Here is a 19820-nt window from a genome sequence, read left to right on the forward strand (position 1 = left end):
CAGGAAGGGAAATCCCAAAAGGTTGATTCTATTCATCTGGGGGTAGAGTTTTCAATGTCCCACTAAAAACGCTAGAAGACTCCTTCTGATGCCTCTTACATGTCAAACTTGCTTGTGCATTTTATCTGCACAGTGCAACACTATACCAACAGCCCTGTGTTAGCTGCACTTTCTTGAAGCACCTCTGCAGACATATAGAGGTTTTGCCATTCTGCCCAGGACACCTGAAAGTTTATCTGAGGGTTTTCCTCCTTTACCAGATCTTGTCTTGACTGCTTCAAAGAGGATGGAACTGGCAGCTAGAAGCACTTTGGTATCTTTTTAAAGGCGTTTTTTTAAACAAACAAACATCCTTTATTTGTCACTTACACAAACATACAGAGAACAACATGTAGTGAAATGCTTGCTGTGGGGCAATATTGTTAACGACCACTCTACCGTACACTGTATAAGAGTTTGGAGAAATATAATTTTTGAAAATTAAATCCATCATCTGCTTATCCTTTTCAGCATCGCAGGGGGGCCTGGAGCCTATCCCAGCTGTCATAGGGCAAGAGGCGGGGTGCACCCTGGACAGGTCGCCAGTCTGTTGCAGGGCTAACACATAGACACAGACAACCATTTGCACTCACATTCACACCTATTCCAATTAACCTAGCCCCACTTTGGACTGGGGGAGGAAGCTGGAGTACCCACACAAACACGGGGAGAACATGCAAACTCCACATAGAAAGATTTTGGCCTTTTGGTGGAATTGAACTCAGGATCTTCTTGCTGTGAGGCAACAGTGCTAACCAGCATGCTGCCTTAAACCATCATGTATCTTCACTTGATTCAGCTAATAGATGAGTATCATGGTGGGTAGAGATTTGCACATGCTCATTGGCACTCATTTGAAGTGGACAAAAAAAATTCTGAATTGAACTCCTTTTTGTTAGTGATAGAACTTTTTGTCTGTTGTACTGTAGCAGTTCTCCATATTGTATTTATCTGTAAAACCATCACATCTGAAACCATGAAACTCCCCAATTTCTCTCAGTTCACACATCCAACTCGCAACTGGCATCAGTGTTGTGGACAAGAATTGATATCCAAACACTGGCTGCTATAAATCATTCACAGACAGCAACCGTGCTGCCCTTTTTTCTCTGTTACTTCTCTTTTTTCTCAAATGGTTAGATAATTATTGGTGAAGAAATTTATGAAGTCATTACTAGTTAAGTTTAAATGAACACTTGGCTCAACAGAGCTTTGACTTGGGTTGTTCTTATTTTCTTCAATCAGTGATGAATAATAAGATGTTTGAGCTTTACTTTTGTTTTTTCAGAGCAAAAACCTCTTTTTCAGGCTAAATGAAAGTCTTCTAAATCAGTGAGATGCCACTTCATCTCCAGCTTACAGGTTACATGCTTAAAGATGTGTATTTGAGAGTTATACTAGGGAGTTGAGTATTACTGATTTGAGACTATGTTTTTCAGTGGGGCAATATATATGTAGTTGTTACTGCTGTGGAATTCATTACTGCAAGTTTAAATTTAATGACAACGTGCCTCAAGGTGCTTTATGTTGTAAGGTAAAGACCCTACAATAATGTTATTAAGAAATGATCAGACAAATTTGGGATTACAGGGAATACTATTAAATGTTCAGTTTCTATGCCATATGTCAGAACAAGATCCAGTGTGATTAAATTACAGGTGACATAGTCTCCATTTTCAGAAACTCAAAAGTCATTGGACATGTGATTAAGAAGCAAATTTATGGCCTCAAGAGGCTTTTTACCCATTGTTTCAAGACATATTAAGCAGGTAAAAGATCAGTGATTGATTACTAGTCTTGAACTTGTATTTCTTGAGAGTTTACTGGAACAGTTTATATGAGGTCTAAAGACATAACCATTCAAGTGAGGGAAGAGATCGCTAGACTGAAGAAAAAAAATACAAAAACAAATAAACATACCAGAGAGATTTCTAAATAAATAAATAAACATAGAGTGGCCAAATCAATATTCTAGTATATTGTGAAAAAAGAATGTACTGGTACACAGTAACACCAGAAGGCCTATGATATCATGAAAGACAACTAAAGTGGACGATTACAGAATTCTATCCTTTATTGGGAAAATGCCTTTACAACAGCTAGCCAAGTGAACAACACTCTGTATGAGGTAGACATATCATTGTCAAAGTCTGTAAGAGATGGCTATTAATGTAAATACAGAGGGTTTACAGGGTGCATACCACTGGTTACACTCAAAAACAGGAAATCCAAATCAGATTTTGCCAGAAAACCTAAAAGAGCCTGCACAGATGTGGAAAAAACTGATCTCTAAGACATTATGTTTTAGTAAATCTGATTCCTCTAGGGTTGCACCTAAAATTGTTAACATTTTCCTAAGATTTTTAGGATCGAGTAGAATAATCTCAGTTTTGTCTGAATTTAGATAGAGAAATTTAGAAAATATTGACCAGTGTCCCAGCCCTGTAGGTAAATCACGTAGCGAAATGAAATGTCAACTGCACTACCAGCAACAGGCTGAGATATCTATCATCTTGTATTCTTCTAATAAGTCATTAACCCTTTTTTCCCCTTGTGAACACATGAGTGTGGTCCTCACCAACATCCCAGGCCCCAACAACCATATACCCTCAAAGAGGGCAAAATGCACCATGATGAAATACACAAACCAAAAAAGGGCAGAGAAACAAGCTGTGGTTTATGCAATGAGGAAACACTGGCTTCATGTTAAATACAGAATTAAATTTAAAATCTTTCTACTCACATGCAAGATCTTAAATAATCAGACATCATATTACCTTATTGCAAGAGACCACTTCACTCTCAGATTGTAGGCTTACTTGCGGTTTGTAAACTTTTCAGAAGTAAAACGGGAGGCAGAGCCTTCAACTGTCGTACTATGAAACCAGCTTCCAGTTTGGGTGTTGAAGACAGAAACCCTCTCTACTTTTAAAATTAGCCTTAAACCCTTCCTTTTTCATAAAGTTTTTAGTTAGGAGTTAGTAGTTGTCTACAGTGTTGGGGACTAACGGAATACATGTACCAGAGTTTACCGTTTAAAAAGGTGGTATTCAGAATATGGTTACTTTGTTGAAATAAAGGGATTACACGGCGGTCTTTTCCTGTTTCATATGTTAGGCTGGGCCCTCTCTATTTTCGGTAATTCCACACCAGTGGAAACCCAAACAAAACATGCACTAAGAGACTCTAATGCCTGTGTCCCAATCTCGCGACCCATGTCACCTCTACTTGCGGCCCCCATAATGACGTGACGAAATATTTTTAAAAATTATTGTTCAAAAAATTATTTAATATGAAGGCAATAGGCTGAGTGTTACAGGCATAGCCCTAAAGAATGTAGCCTTATGGGCCCAGTTGTAAGTAAGCTATTAAGACTCGACTGTACACTGTGTTCGTGTTTTCCTCCAAAACAATAAGTTCCGTTGGAGCAGCCTTTTAACGCCTCTCTCTGTCTCTCGCTAGCAAAGTTGACCCAGAAAACAAAGTAAAGCTAGTTTTCGGCTACGACCCCGACACGGAACCCAACGTATTAGCCAGAGGTCCCTTTACTACGGTTCGGAGCCACGGACCTGTTTTATATACGCGCGGAATAGTTTTCTATACGAGATCGCTGCAAAAAGTGCAGCCTTACCTATGTCCACCCTACTGTTACTAATTTTAGATTAAGATTTAAAAATCTAGTTGGTATTGGTATGGCGAGTATCCTTCAGTAATAGTAATAAATCACACAGCAATAGTACATTCATGTAGTTGTAAAAAGCTTGATAATATATTAAGTAATCCAAAGTATTCAGAATACGTTACTCTCATTGAGTAACGTAATGGAATACGTTACAAAATACATTTTGGGGCATGTATTCTGTAATCTGTAGTGGAATAAAAGTAACCTTCCCAACACTGGTTGTCTAATTGTCTAACTCATTACCTTTTAGTTAGTAGTTGGTATGCTGCTATAGGTTTAGGCTGCTAGGGGTTCTTCCCAGCACTAATGCACTGAGCCTTTCGCCCTTCACTCATCTCTTTTCACTCTTTGTGTGCTTACACACCACTAATGTATTTAATCGTTAGTAATTAATGAACTCTGGCTCTTTCTCCCATAGCGTGTCTTTTGTCCTGTCTCTCTGCTACGTCCTCTTTCCCCTTACCCCGAACCAATTGTGGTGGAGGGCTTCCCCTGGCTGAACCTGGTTCTGCTGGAGGTTTCTTCCTATTAAAAGAAAGTTTTCCTTCCCACTGTCACCAGGTGATTGTTCATAGGTACTTGTGTGATTGTTGGGGTCTTTTAGTTATATTGTAGAGCCTTTAGCTCTACTTCACAAAGTACCTTGAGACAACAGTTGTTAAGATTTGGTGCTAAATAAATAAAATTGAAATGAACTGAATTGAATATAATGCCAAACTGCTGGTTAAAGCTTCCAATATTACATTTAAAGGAATTCTTTAATGCTTTTAGATCTAAATGTGCATACAGGTCTTACCTCCTTTTAAAGATTCCCAGATGTTTCAGCTGAATAATGTTTTCTATCAAACAGACGTCGTACTCATACACTTTTGTTTCATTGTGTTATGTGTTCAGTCTGCAGTTTTAGAACAAATATTATGAAATTACCTTGTATGCTTTCTAAAAAAGGCTGTCTGTGAATGGTTTATAGCAGCCAGTGTTTGGCTGGCTGATATAAACACACGGTACACTTTTGTACAGTGTACGGTGGCGTGGTCGTTAGCATTGTTGTCTGACAGCACGAAGGTCCTGCATTCGAATCCACCAACTGGCCGGGGCCTTTCTGTATGGAGTTTGTGTGTTCTCCCCGTGTTTGCGTGTGTTCTCTCCAGGTGCTCCTGCATATTAAATGCCATGTTGAGGCTGTCATTTTTTGCATCTACATGGATGTTAAAATCACCCACAATAATTATTTTGTCTGAGCTGAGCACTAAATCACATAAAAAGTCTGAGAAATCAGACAGAAACTCTGTGTAAGGCCCAGGTGGATGATAGATGATAACAAATAAGACTGGTTTTTGAGTTTTCCAGCTAGGGTGGACAAAGCTAAGCATCAGGTTTTCAAATGAATTAAAAGTCTGTCTTGGTCTTTGGTTGATTAATAAGTTGGTGTGTAAAATTGCTGCCACACCGCCCCCTCGGCCTGCGCTTCGAGGATTCTGATAGTTTATATGATTCAGGGGTGTTAATTCATTTAAACTTAGGCTATGTCCACACTAGCCCGGATAGATTTGAAAATGGCGTTTTCGTCCACACTATCGTTTTCAGTCGTTTTCACACAGTTGTGCATTCACATTGAAGCGGCCGAAAACACACACTCTGCCTCCTGCCTCATTTCTGTCTGCCGTTTATTTACTTTCCAGCTCTTTGAAACGTCACGGCAAAATGTCGTGGAAAAGCACCAAGTTTTTTAAATGGACTAACAATGAGGTGGAATGCAAAGTCGGAAAAGCGAGTGAGAATTAAAGAATTTTAAGAAAAGCATGTACAGACTGATATTAATCTGATATTAATCTTAGGGCTGTCAAAATTGAGAGCAAACAAAACAACTGCTGTTTAAAGCCCTCCGCTACCTTAGTTTAATTGGTCACTTGACTGCATCACATGACTAAAATGTGTCATCGTTTTCAAAAAGTCTCGTTTTCAAAAGCGTTTACAAAACGCTGCTTTTTCCTTGAGTGAAAACGCCGTCTCAGTGTGGACGGGAGGCCAAAACAAAGAGAAAATGATGCGTTTTCAAATGAAAAGACATTAGCGTGGACGTAGCCTCACATAGTCATCCAGCTGTAACCAGGTTTCTGTAAGGCAGATTCAATCGAATTTGTTGATCAATTGTTAAGTTGTGTACTAACAGAGACTTGGAAGAGAGAGACCAAATGTTTATTATCACTGTTTTACTCTTTGGTGGGGGAGGGGTACTGTTGCAGGGCTAACACATACAAGCATTCCAGTCAACCAGACATTCTGCAGTACTTATCTGTAGCCTGTCCTGTTGACCCAGAGGGTTAACAAATGCTGGCATGTCCAAATCACATGACAAATTTAAGGCAACACAGCAATGAGATGCAGCCACCCAGAGTCTCCATTTAAACTTGTCTTGATAGTACAGACGTCAAATTATATACCACTTTTTAAATTGTGTTGATAGGCCACGTAAAATTAGAGTTATGATAAAAAAAAACAATATACGCCGTGTTTTTTCCTGAATACTATCGTCGTGTTTACTGCAGGAAGAAATGGTAAAAACTGCTTTTCTAAGGATAGCGTCAGGAAGCAGTCTTTGCTTGCAAGCAAAAAAAGAAAGAAAAGAAAAAACATCCCTTTCCTATTGGTGGAAAAATGTACCATGTTGACCAATCAAAAAATTATTTGGCAAAGTGCAGCATTTGGTTGTTTAGGAAGAGGAAGAAGTTTTAGGAGTGGCTCAGCGAGTGAGCGAGCGAAAAAAAGACAGAGCGAGCGAGTTTTGTGATGTGAAAGATTTGTGACGTCTAGCATCTAGTTTGGAGTCTATAGTTAGTCTGTTGTCTTGTGTAGTCAGTGTGTAGTGTGCAATGACGCAGAACACCTGATTGTTTTGTAAATAGTTTGAAATGGTTATAAAAAAAATGCCTTAGCTGCATTTTTAGGTAAATAGTTGCAAATAACTTTGTCGTTTGCAAAACTTGTGCATAGGTTTTTAAAATTTAAAATTTCTATTTGCATTTCAAGTTATGAAAATGATGTTAAATATGTTTGTGTCTTTTACAGTAAAAAAAAAAAAGTAACTTTTTCCTACTCTGATTTTATGTTTTTGGTCTGATTTTTAGATCAATTGTGTTAACACAATATGTCAAAATGAAAAAATAACTGTAAATTCAGACGTGAGGCTGTGCTGAAAAGAATGATATCAAACAAGGCAAGATAAACAGTTTTCAAAGGTGAAAGATAGTGGTAAAATCAAAAGTAGTCAAAAACGTCCGATTATACCCTGGACCCCAGAGGCTGAGGAAGTTCAGGCCTACGCAGAACAGTTGTGGCAACAAAACATCTCCTTGGTAAATCCATGTGTGAGACATTAAGTTATAGGTTTTCTTGTAGTTATAGATAAGAACTACAGATCGCTGCAAATAATTTTATTTCTAACATGTAAAGAAAAGTGTAATAACAAGCGAAAAGAATAACTTAATGTTTTCATGACTATCTCTGTGTCTAGACAGAGATAGTTCTGCTCAAAAAGGAGTAGGATGAAGTTGACACTTTTTCTGTTCCTACCCCCTTTATTCAGTCCATTGTCCACTGGTAACTGGTTCATTTGTGCTACCAGATGCTCATGGAGTGCAGTTAGGCTACATTCACACTGCAGGTCTTAATGCTCAATTCCGATTTTTTTATCAAATCCGATTTTTTTGTCTGATTGTTCACACTACAAATAAAATGCGACAGCAAACGCGCTCTAGTGTGAACGCTCAAAGCGGCCCGCATTTGAGCGTTCACACACAACGCGCTCTGTTTAGACCCAGAGCAAACAATATTGTTTGACTGATGGCCCTTCATATAAAGACTTCGGACTTTACGTTTCCCAGTTTTTGCTTTAAATTATTCTGTTATTTACATAATAATGTAAATAACCTAATAATTATCCTTATTGCTGTTTTAGAGGAGCGGTGCTTCAAAGGATAGTTGCAGATTTCTGTCAGAATCTGCAGATTATACAGAACAAATAAAATGTTCACGTTGTCTTCCCAACAGTTTCACTGACATCTACACTGGATGGCCAGGAAGCGTTCGCGATGTCTTCTCGGGCGCTGATAATTGGCGTCTGTCTTGTGTCAGTGACGTAAAAGACGGATGCGACATGACTGTTCAAACAGCAGTCGCTTTCTAAAACATCGGATATGTATCGGATTCAGTACCACATACGAAAGTGACCCAGATCGGATTTGAAAATATCGGATTTGTGCCGTTCACACTGTCATACCACGATCGGATATGGGTCGCATAGGGTCAGAAAAGTCGGATTTGATGCGCTTTCGCCTGCAGTGTGAACGTAGCCTTAGTTTCTTTAGCCAATAGGTGTAAATCATATCCAGGCCCGGTGCCATCCAACTTTTTATGCTTGAGACTCTTTCTTAGATGTCTGCCACTTTGATGTTTACTGGGGCTAGTTCAGGGAAGTGGCTGTTTTCTGTTCTTAGATCTAATAGCCACTGAAATTTTTGTTCTGCGTTGTGTACTTTTCCCATATGCAACAGTGCAACACCAGACAGAGCAGAACGATACAGACACAGGACAGTGCAGACACAACTGAGCAAAAGAAAAGTACAACAATGACAGTGGGTTGCGCATAAAGACTGAGCATTGTGCAAAATGTAACTCGTGCGTTCGTGTGTGACATTGTGCAGGTAAGTGCTTGAGGTAGTGACTTGTATGAAGGTGTGTGTGTGTGTCATCCAGTCACTGAGTGTTCAGGAGTCTGACAGCCTGGGGGAAGAAACTGTTTTGCAGTGTGGCAATGAGGGCCCGAATGCTCTGGTACCTCTTGCCAGAAGGCAGCAAGGAGAACAGTGTGTGTGAGGGATGTGTGCGGCCCTTCACAACACCTGGTGGCTTTGCGGATGCAGTGGGTGCAATAAGTGTCTGTGATGGAGGGAAGAGAGGCTCCAATGATCTTCTCAGCTGTTCTCACTGTCTGTTGTAGAGTCTTGCGATTGGATACGGTGCAGTTACCATACCAGACAGTGATGCAGCTGCTCAGGACACTCTCAATAGTCTGTCTGTAGAAGGTGGTGAAAGTGGATGGTGGGAGATGGGCTTTTCTGAGCGTCCGCAGGAAGTAGAGACTCCATTGGGCCTTCTAAGTTATGGAGCTGTTGTTGAGGGACCAGGAAAGGTTCTCTACCAGGTGAACATCAAGGAATTTGGTTCTCTTGACGACTTCCACAGAGGATCCATCGATTTTAAGTGGACAGTACTCTCTCCATGCTCTCCTGAAGTCGACAGTCATCTCTTTTGTTTTGTCCACAGAGACAGGTTGTTGACTGGACACCAGTCTGTAAGCTGTTGAAACCTCCTCTCTGTATGCTGACTCATCACCACAGTCCTCAGCTCTTACTGATGAGACCCATCACGGTCGTTTCATCGGCAAACTTGATGATCTGGTTCGAACTGTGCATTACTGCACAGTCGTGAGTCCAGGATCCAGTTGCAGAGGGAGGTGTTCAGGCCCAGCACGCTCAGTTTTCTAGTCAGGTGCTGAGGGATAATTGTGTTGAATGCTGAACTGAAATCTATGATTAGATTCAAATTTTATACACAGTCCGACATGCAGTGAAATGCTTATTGTTGTGCAATTCCCGACCAGATACAAGAATAAACTAAAATTAAAAATCAAGTATAAAATCAGTGTTAAAAATCAAAATTAAATAGGTGTGCAAATCAGCAATGTGCAGATTGACGGTGAACAGTCAAAAAAGGTTATTGAGTATATTATTGAAGTACATTGTTTTGTTGTTAAGTGCATGTACAGTGATGTGATATGAGAGAAACCAGATCAGAAGTACATTATTTTGCAGTGGTGCGTAGAGATATGTAGAGAGTCCAGTCCTACACCTGGTGTTTGCCTTAAGTGAGTGGAAGTCCCAACCTCAACAGTGCAAAGACTACATTGTTGGTATGGGAGAAGTTTTTCATCATTTTCCTGCACCACTTGGTGTAAATAGACTGCAGGTCAGGAAGCACTGAGCAAATGATGCATTCGGCAGAGTGCACCAATCCTTGGAGAGCTCATCTATCCTGCTTGGTGCTGTTCCCATACCAGGTGCAAATATTTCCTGTCAGGATGCTCTGGATGGTGCATGAGTACAGTTCTTGAGCACCTTCAGAGGTAGGTGGAAGTCTCTGAGTCGTCTGAGGAAAAATCAGAATCAGAATACTTTATTGATCCCTAGGGGAAATTATGTTGGTTACAGTGCTCCAGTACAAACAGTAACAAAAACAGACAATACAAGAAGTAAGAAATATCACAATATATACAATATGTACATATATATAAGTCACTTACTAATAAATATCTGAATAAAAAAGAAGAGCATGTGCAAAAAGGGTGTAGCTATTGCAGTATACAGTATGTTAGGTGGATGAGTTGTAGAGGGAGATGACCACAGGCAGGAATGATTTCCTGTGTTGTTCAGAGGCGCTCTTTGGTAATCTCAGTCTCTCACTGAACGTGCTCCTGTGGCGAGCCAGCACGTCATGGAGTGGGTGGGAGGAATTACCCAACACTGTCTTTATCCTGGTCAACATTCACCTCTCCATCACCACCCTAACAGAGTCCAGCTCCATCCCCACAACATTGCTGGCCTTGCAGATCAGTTTATTGAGTCTGTTATCATCAGCAACCCTCAACCTAAAGAAGAGATGCTGCCGAGCTTTCTTCACCAGAGTGTTAATGTGACAGGACCATGAAAGGTCCCTGCAGTGGAGCGAGAGACCACATCTCTGCTACACAAACATCTACAGGGTTTAGTTAGTAAGCTACCAATAATGGTGACTTAATGGTGATTAGCTATGTGAGGAAAGAGTCTACACAGCATTGCCCAACCCCTCCACTCCCCAGCTGTAGCCTATCCAAGCTGTCAAAGGGCAAGAGGTGGTGTTCACCCTGGACAGGTTGCCAGTCTGTAACAGGGCTAACACAGACAATCTTTCAAGTTTACATTCATTGCCTCCGAACTGTAGGAAGAAACTATAGAACTCACCTAAGCACAGGCGGAACACACAAATTCTACACAGAAAGGTCCCAGATGGCCACCAGATTTGAATGCAGAACCCCCTTGCTATTAGACAGCAGTGGTGACCATTGTACTGTTGTGCTGCCCAGTTAACCACTGGTTAAGGAAACTAAATTAATTAATGAGCTTTTGGAGTTTTAATTGCTGTATCTCTATAATTTGAACAGAACCATGTTACCACATTACAATCTTTATGCTAAACTAAGTTCACTGTGATTCTAACCCAAGATTGCTATGCATGTGAACATTTAATTTTCTGAAAAAGAAAAAATATGTTAGAAACCAACTATTAATTTTATTGTTTATTTGTGTTTTGGTTTGAAAAGCTGCAATTGAATATATGTCTTCTCTGTGAAACATACTCTAAAAGTCATTTGACCCATGTTGCTTCACCAGAGGACTTAGATTCCAGCTCCTTAGGATTTTACAGGCACTACTGGCACTACGAAGGCCTGTATTTATCTGAACACTCATATGAACCACTGGGCAGTCAATGATTGTATAAGGTCAAGGGAAAGGAGTGATTAGAGGATATTTGGAATACATTAACAAAGTTCACTCACTGACACCTGCCTTGTCATCATCCATCACTCTTGAACTGGCCTCGTCATTAAAGGAATACTCAGGCTTTAAGTGTCTGGGACATAACATGTGCCCCCCCCTTGTCTGCATCTCAGGTGTGACGAGTGTCGACTCTGCTATCACTTTGGGTGTCTGGACCCTCCACTGAAGAAATCACCCAAGCAAACAGGATATGGCTGGATCTGCCAGGAGTGTGACACATCCTCATCTAAAGTGAGTGTGCATACAGTCTTGTGTATAATCATGTGTATAGCTCAGAAAGAAACTTGAGGACTGTTGTTAGTAACAGTTCAGAGGTACTATAACTTCATTTTAACAATATTGCACTTGCTACTACTTCTGTTTGACAGTAACATAAAAACTCATACAATAAAACACTTATATACAAGTAAGTGGCGGCTTTTCCACTAACGTGTGACTTCCATTGTAATGCCCTCACATGATTTCCTTTAAATTACTGCCACAGCTAAAAAATTCACATCAAACTAAATAATTCCTAAAAACAAAACCAAAAATGTGCTTTTACTTTGATATTTTAAATACATCTTTTGTTTATACCTCTGCACTAAATTATCCATGTTATTTTTAAATTGTGGTTTAGATACCTTTATTGAAACCTTCTGTGTTTATGTTTTTAGGAACCAATACATAAATGACTCAATGATTCACATTTCATATTCTAGCACATTCAGCAAGTGTAACAGGGTGTTATGGCTGTAGGTCAGGTGGTAGAGCAGGTCACCTGCTAATCGGAAGGTCTGGTGTTCGTTCACCGTCTGATCCAGTCTGCCAAATATCCTGGGGCAAGAAATCAACCCCAAGTTGCTCTCTGATCCGTCCATCAGAGTATGAATGTGTGTATATAGAAAAGCACTTACACAGAAAAAAGCAATTTGTGTAAAGAACTTTGAGTGCTCAGAGTAGAAAAGTGCTATATAAGAACCAATCCATTTACCATTATCATTTAGCAGGACAATCACGACCTAGGTGGTGAAGTGGGTTGTCCAAAGTCACAGTACCCACCAAAGTCCAGATTTTTCCTGAATGAGTAGGATAGCAAAGAAATTTGCTGAAGTAAAGCAGTGAATATAGTTTGAATCTGTGCTGCTGTTGATGCTTTTTGTAGTAACATTTTGTAACTGTTATTAAATATTGTTATTATATTATCAATGTTCAAGGATATGCAGATTGAAACTGTTGATTACTTACTCATGCAGAATGAACTGATTATAGGTAATTCTTTCATACATTTTAAAAAGTTCCTTTCATATTAATTAATCATTTATACAGTATGATCTTCATCATTGAGTGGCCCTTTTGTCATCTGTGGGTTGTCAGGGTTAGAGTAATTTATAGTTTTAAACATCAGCATGAGAACTCCTGTTTCCCTACTCACAGTCAGGATAGTTCAGTGAAACCACTATTCTTCCACTTGAAGTGAAATCGGGTACATCCTAAAGATAAAGTTAACACAAAGATAAGGAAATTGTGTTGTCGATTATTTTTGTTGTTGTTGTAACAATGCTTCTTCACAATAAATCTTATACGTTTGGAAAGCCTGTTTATTTCCCTTTAAATGGTGCCATAGTTAATGGTGGTTTCTCTATAGTACCAAACTTTTACATGGATAAAATAAAGCTCTTGGTGATATGTCAACTCAGTGGATAGAAACAGTTCACCAGGGAAGAAATGAAGGATAATAGCTTAACTGTGCTAAGCACATTAAGAAGGATGAGAGTCTAAACATTGAAGTCCACAAAGGCGGACCAGTACCTGCTCTGATTGATTTCCACCACGCTCTGGAACACAAGACTGGGATAAGCAGGACCCTACAACACCAGGCAGATAAAGTTCCCTGTACGGCAAAAGGGAAAGAAAAGGAACACACCCTTTTAAAGAAAGCTCTCAAAACATGTTGTTATTCCAACTGGGCCTTTATCAAATTGGAAAAGATGCACAGGAAAGAAGGTCACACCAACTAGGGAGAAACAGAATGACAAACTGAAGAACATTGTCATCCCTTATGTAGCAGTTTATCAGAGAAACTCAAGAGAATTTTCTCCGAGCATGGCATGGCATTTAATGGGTGCAACTCACATGATCAACCCTGCTCTTCAACCCACAAATGCATTTTCCTGAAAAATGTGGCACCATTTCATGGGAAACAACTAACGAAATATAAAATGCATTGCCAAGAAGAATTTTTACAACAAACATCAACCAAACACAAATTTCTTTATTTTCTATACTAAGTTTGTATAGGTTTAATACACATGTATGAATTATCACAATGAGATTATCCCACATATTTTGGTTTAGATTTTGTCTAGTTGTTTGTTTGTATGGAATAATATTGCAAAAAAGGCTAACGTTTGCAAAATAAATGTACTGAAATTGACTAATGTTTAGCATTAAGAATAGATTAAGTAGCATGATTAAGTGAAATAAAGTAGCAAGCCGATTTAATGATCAGCCTTGTGAATTAAGACATAATTCTATTCTTAACTGCAGATGATTTCTTTAGACAGAAATTACAGTTGAGATCCAAACTTCTGTGTGGAAACAGATTTGAATGATCAGTGAGAGGTTGAATCATTTCATCCTAATTATTTAGACAGTAAGTCAAAATAATCAAAAGCAGAATTTCAGAGAGTTTCATATTGTATGAGCAAAGCTAAATTCATTGTCAAAAGAGTCAGTGTCTATGAAACCAAAGTTTTATTTTCTTCAGTTAACTTTTTTTCGCCCAAAAAAATTTGTCATTTTTAGTCATTTTTCAGAAGCTAATGTGTCTCTGTTGTTTTAACATTGTATGATGCTATCCCCAACCACAACATGCTGATTATAAAGAAAACATAAACTCAGGTTAGTTTAGAACAATCAAATTGGAGAACCTCCAGGCCAATAGCAGGGCTGCATTTCATGGTAACAAAGGTTCTGATATGACACAGTAATACAAGCATTTTCCCTCTATTATGTTAGCAAGGAAAGAACACTTGTATTTAGTGTCTGTTCAAAGCATTGGTCATAACAATCTGTTCGTTTCTGCTTTGGAAAGTAACTCATCACTATACAACAGGCTACATGGTTTCTGATTTTGAAGGATTTTTACTATTCACTTTGAATTCATCGGGCCCGGTGAAGAAGCTTGTTTAAGCAACAAATGGATGAAAGAAACCACGTGTGTGCCATTTCTGATATTGCAGGGTCTACATTTGAGAGGCATTTAAGAATGTGACATTTTTGAGAAAGTATGGTGTACAGACCTTTTCAGGCGCAAGGTGCTCAGAGTGTCTCAGTAATAGCAAGTGTGGGGAGATAATTGACTCCACTAAGGGCAGCTAAAAAGCACTCTGAGATGAGAGCTGTATTTAAGGAAAGTTTTATTATCTGCTTTAAAATGCCAAGTCATGCACTATTTTTGCCTGTGGGGGGAAAATGATTCTTAAATGCCAGCATTAAGTGCAGAATATTACCTGATCAGTGCAGTCGAGATTCAGCTAGATGAGCAAGATATAGGGGGTTAGGCAACCCCTCTGCTTGACAGTCTGGTGCAAAAACTGGTGTAAAAAGTTATCCACCCAACCCCCCATCCCGCTTTCAATATGAGCAGCAATTTGTGAGTGGATGGGAGAAGCAGCGACTGTAAAAAAAAATTAGGTACACCCTATGATACAATAGTATGTGGAACCACATAACTTGAAAGAAGTATTTTCTGTATGGCTTTATCAGTGTCTTACATTGTTGTAGAGAAATTCTGCCACACTGTTTTTTTACAACATTAATGTTTGAGGGCATTCACAGCTGTCATAATTTCCTTCCATAGCATGTTAAGCAGGTTGAGGTCTAGAACTTGACTGGGCCATTGCAACACCTTGTTTACTGTCCTTCCCTCAGTGGTTATTAAATTTCACTCTTGTTTCACATTTATTAAGACTAAGATGGTCTGATAGGTTAGTTGCTATTCTAATTTTGAACTGTTAAAAATATCAGATTTTTTAGGGGTTAAAACAAAGTATTAACAATTTGCACATCTGCAATGAATCCCAGATAAAGTGGTGTGAAAAAGTGTTTGCCCCTTTTCTCATTTCCTATTTTTTGTATGTTTGTCACACTTAAATATTTCAGATCAACAAACAAATGTAAATATAAGACAAAGATAACACAAGTAGACACTAAAATGCAGTTTCTAAGTAAAGGCTTGTGTGTGTTTTTATTTGTTAGAATTAACTTGTACAAGTGTCTACACTTGTTCAACAAAGTTAATGTTGGTGCTATTTTCTTGGTGGTTGGTGCTCATTTCTTCCATAAACAAATTGTGAGATTAGTGTTTTTGTTACTGTAAAAGTTTAGCTTTGTTTCTTGCTCAAGGTCACAGAAAATAAGTTTCATTCTCAGATTTATAGCCAACATCTTTTTTGTTGATATGTCCCTTTGATTTGCTTGGTGTTGATGAATTATTTTAAAGTTATAGTAATTACAGCTCCTGGTTTAGAGTGTTACTGGAACACTGCTGGTGCCATTGCACACGTTTCTGTTGTGCAACGGGGGGGAAAATGCTTTGTTGGATAGCCTCGAGGTTATTATAGATGCTGTGTTTTTCTCAGCCTGCTTAGCTTAGATAAACCTCATTCTGACCAAGCCTACATCCATCCTGCTAATGCCCCAGGCCCTCACCAAATTGATTTCAGTAATAAAGGGACAGTCTACTCATAATATACGGATGGTGTTTAATTCAACCCTGTTACCATGCCAAAGGGGCACTTGTTTAAGACTTTATTTACACCCTTGCAGCACTGCTTGGCATGCTGTGTAATGTGGTGAATCAGACCATAAGATTTGGATAAAAGGTTTGAATTGCCAAAAGCTCTTAAAGTTCTTCAGACAGTGTTTAAAGTACTCAACTGTGAACTTGTGTGGGATGCACTCCTTTTGCTGCACTGAGTCTTGTTTTCATCAAAAGGATTGCAACTGCTGAAATTATAGCCCAAAAGTTTCATTTTCTTCACTTCCTCCACAGCCATTGGCCTCCTACTGCTTAGTAAATAATTTGTATTTGAAGTTCTGTTATGACCTCAAGAGTATCCAGCTCTTTATGGCGATATAGCAGTTAGGTATTTAATGCCAGTGTTTGCTGATTTGGACTACTGGCCGTTTATATGCTTAGTGTGCCTTAAGCATTCATAATTTTTTGATGCGTTTTTGTAGCAGCTAATGAAATTTTTTTTCAGTTCACAAGAAGATTACCTTTACAGGCTATGCCATCAATCAGAAGCTTCATGGTTGACCCGTGAAAGACTATAATTAAGTTACCCTAATTAACTTAATGAAGTGTCACACTCTGGTGATTTTACTATATAAAGTAAATTGAAAGAAAAATAGGCATCATTACTCATCAGCTGGTCTGGTATTTAGACAGAGGCTTTAGGAAGAGTTTTTTCATCAGTTCTTCTTTCAGTGGGAGTCTTACTGGAAAAATCTAACAATTACCCTTTTTTACTTTCTGAAAGAATTTTCAGGCGATCACTATCGTTGATGCATTTATGAAATAAAGATCAGTGTTTGAGTGTGATTTGAATTTGTGGCCCTCCATGTTTTCTTATCTGTATTCAAGCTTTATTCTAATGCTGTGACAGAAGTGCAGTTAATAACACTTGAGGCTTTTACTCAAGAATATTTTTTAAGGTCTGATAACATCATCAGTAATTGTTGGGTCTTTGAAGCAGCTGAAGTTTAACCACAGTTTAATGTGATCTAAAAGCAAGAAATGACTCTCAGAGTACAGATGCATGATCAAGGGTGGCCAGGCTTGATGCTGAAGACAAAGGAAAAAATCAATGGTTTGGGGTCACCTCAATCACTTTAACTAGGTGCTACAGATGCCCATGCCCCTCTCCGGGGCCAATTTGTGGAGTAAACAGAAGTGTGTAATTGCTGTCGAGGTCCCGGGTGGCCCAGGCAGTACAATTCTCTGGACCTTATTCCATTCTAATAACCTTCTTACTAGAAAGCATACATGAGGCCACTTTTTAGAGCCCTTAGTATTTTATGTCTGTAAACAATAAAGCAGACACTGAGAAACAGCACACAGTCTTTATTAAGGTAACATTCCCTCATGTCCCTGATGGCTCAAAAGAAAGGATGCTATATTCTAATGGCACTGTGGATTCAGAAACAATATTTTCTTTCTATAAATATGCACAATAAACTTTAGAGTTTCAAATGTCCACTTATCAAACCACAACCGTACATAAGCTTTATTTGTGTCTTAAATTTGACTTTAACTTAATCCAAAGACTGTTATGATTCCTCAATGGTTTCAAAATCATTAAGTTGTCTAACCTGGGAGGAAAGTGTTGTGTAAAAGATAAAACTGAGGTTATTGTACTCGGCCCTGAAAATCTTAGAAATATGGTATCTAACCAGATTCTTACTCTGGATGGCATTACCTTGGCCTCCAGTAACACAGTGAGGAACCTTGGAGTCATTTTTGACCAGGACATGTCCCCCAACGCACATATTAAACAAATATGTAAGACTGCTTTCTTCCATTTGCGCAACATCTCTAAAATTAGAAATATCCTGTCTCAGAGTGACGCTGAAAAACTAGTTCATGCATTTATTACTTCCAGACTGGACTACTGTAATTCATTATTATCAGGAAGTCCTAAAAACTCGCTTTAAGCCTTCAGCTAATCCAAAATGCTGCAGCAAGAGTCCTGACAGGGACTAGAAAGAGAGAACATATTTCTCCTGTTTTGGCTTCCCTTCATTGGCTTCCTGTTAAATCCAGGATTGAATTCAAAATCCTGCTCCTCACATTCAAGGTCTTAAATAATCAGGCCCCATCTTATCTTAATGACCTTGTAGTACCATATCACCCTATTAGAGCACTTCGCTCTCACACTGCAGGCTTACTTGTTGTTCCTAGAGTATTTAAAAGTAGAATGGGAGGGAGAGCCTTCAGTTTTCAGGCCCCTCTTCTGTGGAACCAGCTTCCAGTTTGGATTTGGGAGACAGACACTATCTCTACTTTCAAGATTAGGCTTAAAACTTTCCTTTTTGCTAAAGCATATAGTTAGGGCTGGACCAGGTGACCCTGAATCCTCCCTTAGTTATGCTGCAATAGACATAGGCTGCCGGGATTCCCATGATGCATTGAGTTTTCCTTTCCAGTCACCTTTCTCACTCACTATGTGTTAATAGACCTCTCTGCATTGAATCATATCTGTTATTAATCTCTGTCTCTCTTCCACAGCATGTCTTTATCCTGTTTTCCTTCTCTCACCCCAACCGGTCGCAGCAGATGGCCCCGCCCTCCCTGAGCCTGGTTCTGCCGGAGGTTTCTTCCTGTTAAAGGAGTTTTCCTTCCCACTGTCGCCAAAGTACTTGCTCATAGGGGGTCATATGATTGTTGGGTTTTTCTCTGTATATATTATTGTGCGATCTACTGTACAATATAAAGCACCTTGAGGCAACTTCTGTTGTGATTTGGCGCTATATAAATAAAATTGAATTGAATTGAATTGAATTGAATTAAATTTAGTGCATTAAATAAAAGAAGTCACACTGCTAGAGTTGTATGTTGAACGCTTTATTCTTGCAAGCAGGAATTCAGTCATTACAAGTCACTCATAGTGTTGTCCTGAGGAATTCCCCAAACAAAGGATCCAAACCCTGCTTATATAGGTGCCCCTTTATTACCTCGTTGCTGGGTAGTAAACCTACCCAGCTCAACCACAATTCAACAGGATATATGCAGCAGGTTAAAGTAGGTTAAATAAAAACTTAACTGCCCAGAGGCAGGAAGCAGGACACTGCCTCAATTAAGGGGATCCCGCATACCTGCACTTCTACAAAATGCAGGGGTCAAGCATTATATAGGCACAGGAAAATGAAAGCTGTATCTTAGTATATAACAAAATAATTCTCTACAAAAGTCAAGTGAGTTTATTTATATGGCACATTTAAACAAAACAAGTGTTTATCATGTTGATGTCTTGATGCATGCTCAGTTATCCAGGGTAGGAAATCCCAGAAAGTTGATTCTGTTCATCTGGACGTTCTGTTTTCATTGGGAGAAACGTTTCATCACTCATCCAAGTGGCTTCTTCAGTCTCAGCTGCTGCAGATTTCCCCAACCTTACAAACAGTATATTTGCTTAAAGAACGAAAGTAGCGCCACTAACTAACAAGGTCAGTTTCATGATCATTAATATATAACTTGTCATGACCACTGATCAATAGCCATGATTGCCTTTCACAAAATGGCTACAATTACAGCATTCAGTTTTATTTATTTATTTAACAGTCTTTAAGTTACAAGGTAAACACCCTACAATAATACAAAATTAACCCCAACAATCAAACTACCCCTCTAAGAGCATGCACTTGGCGACAGTGGGAAGAAAAAAAACCTTTTAACA

At 39.0% G+C, this 19820-nt stretch overlaps 1 protein-coding gene across 3 annotated transcripts in view; it reads left to right on the forward strand.

The window, feature by feature from the left end:
- Positions 1–19820, forward strand: part of phf14 (PHD finger protein 14) — a 161586-nt gene that overhangs the window by 115536 nt on the left and 26230 nt on the right. For all 3 annotated transcript variants that reach the window (XM_039606105.1, XM_039606104.1, XM_039606106.1), the window contains one exon: positions 11490–11607. In XM_039606105.1, coding sequence (XP_039462039.1) covers positions 11490–11607 — 118 coding nt within the window. The remainder of the gene's footprint in view (positions 1–11489; positions 11608–19820) is intronic.

The sequence above is a fragment of the Oreochromis aureus genome, linkage group 22, assembly GCF_013358895.1.
Source record: "Oreochromis aureus strain Israel breed Guangdong linkage group 22, ZZ_aureus, whole genome shotgun sequence".
NCBI lineage: Eukaryota > Metazoa > Chordata > Actinopteri > Cichliformes > Cichlidae > Oreochromis > Oreochromis aureus.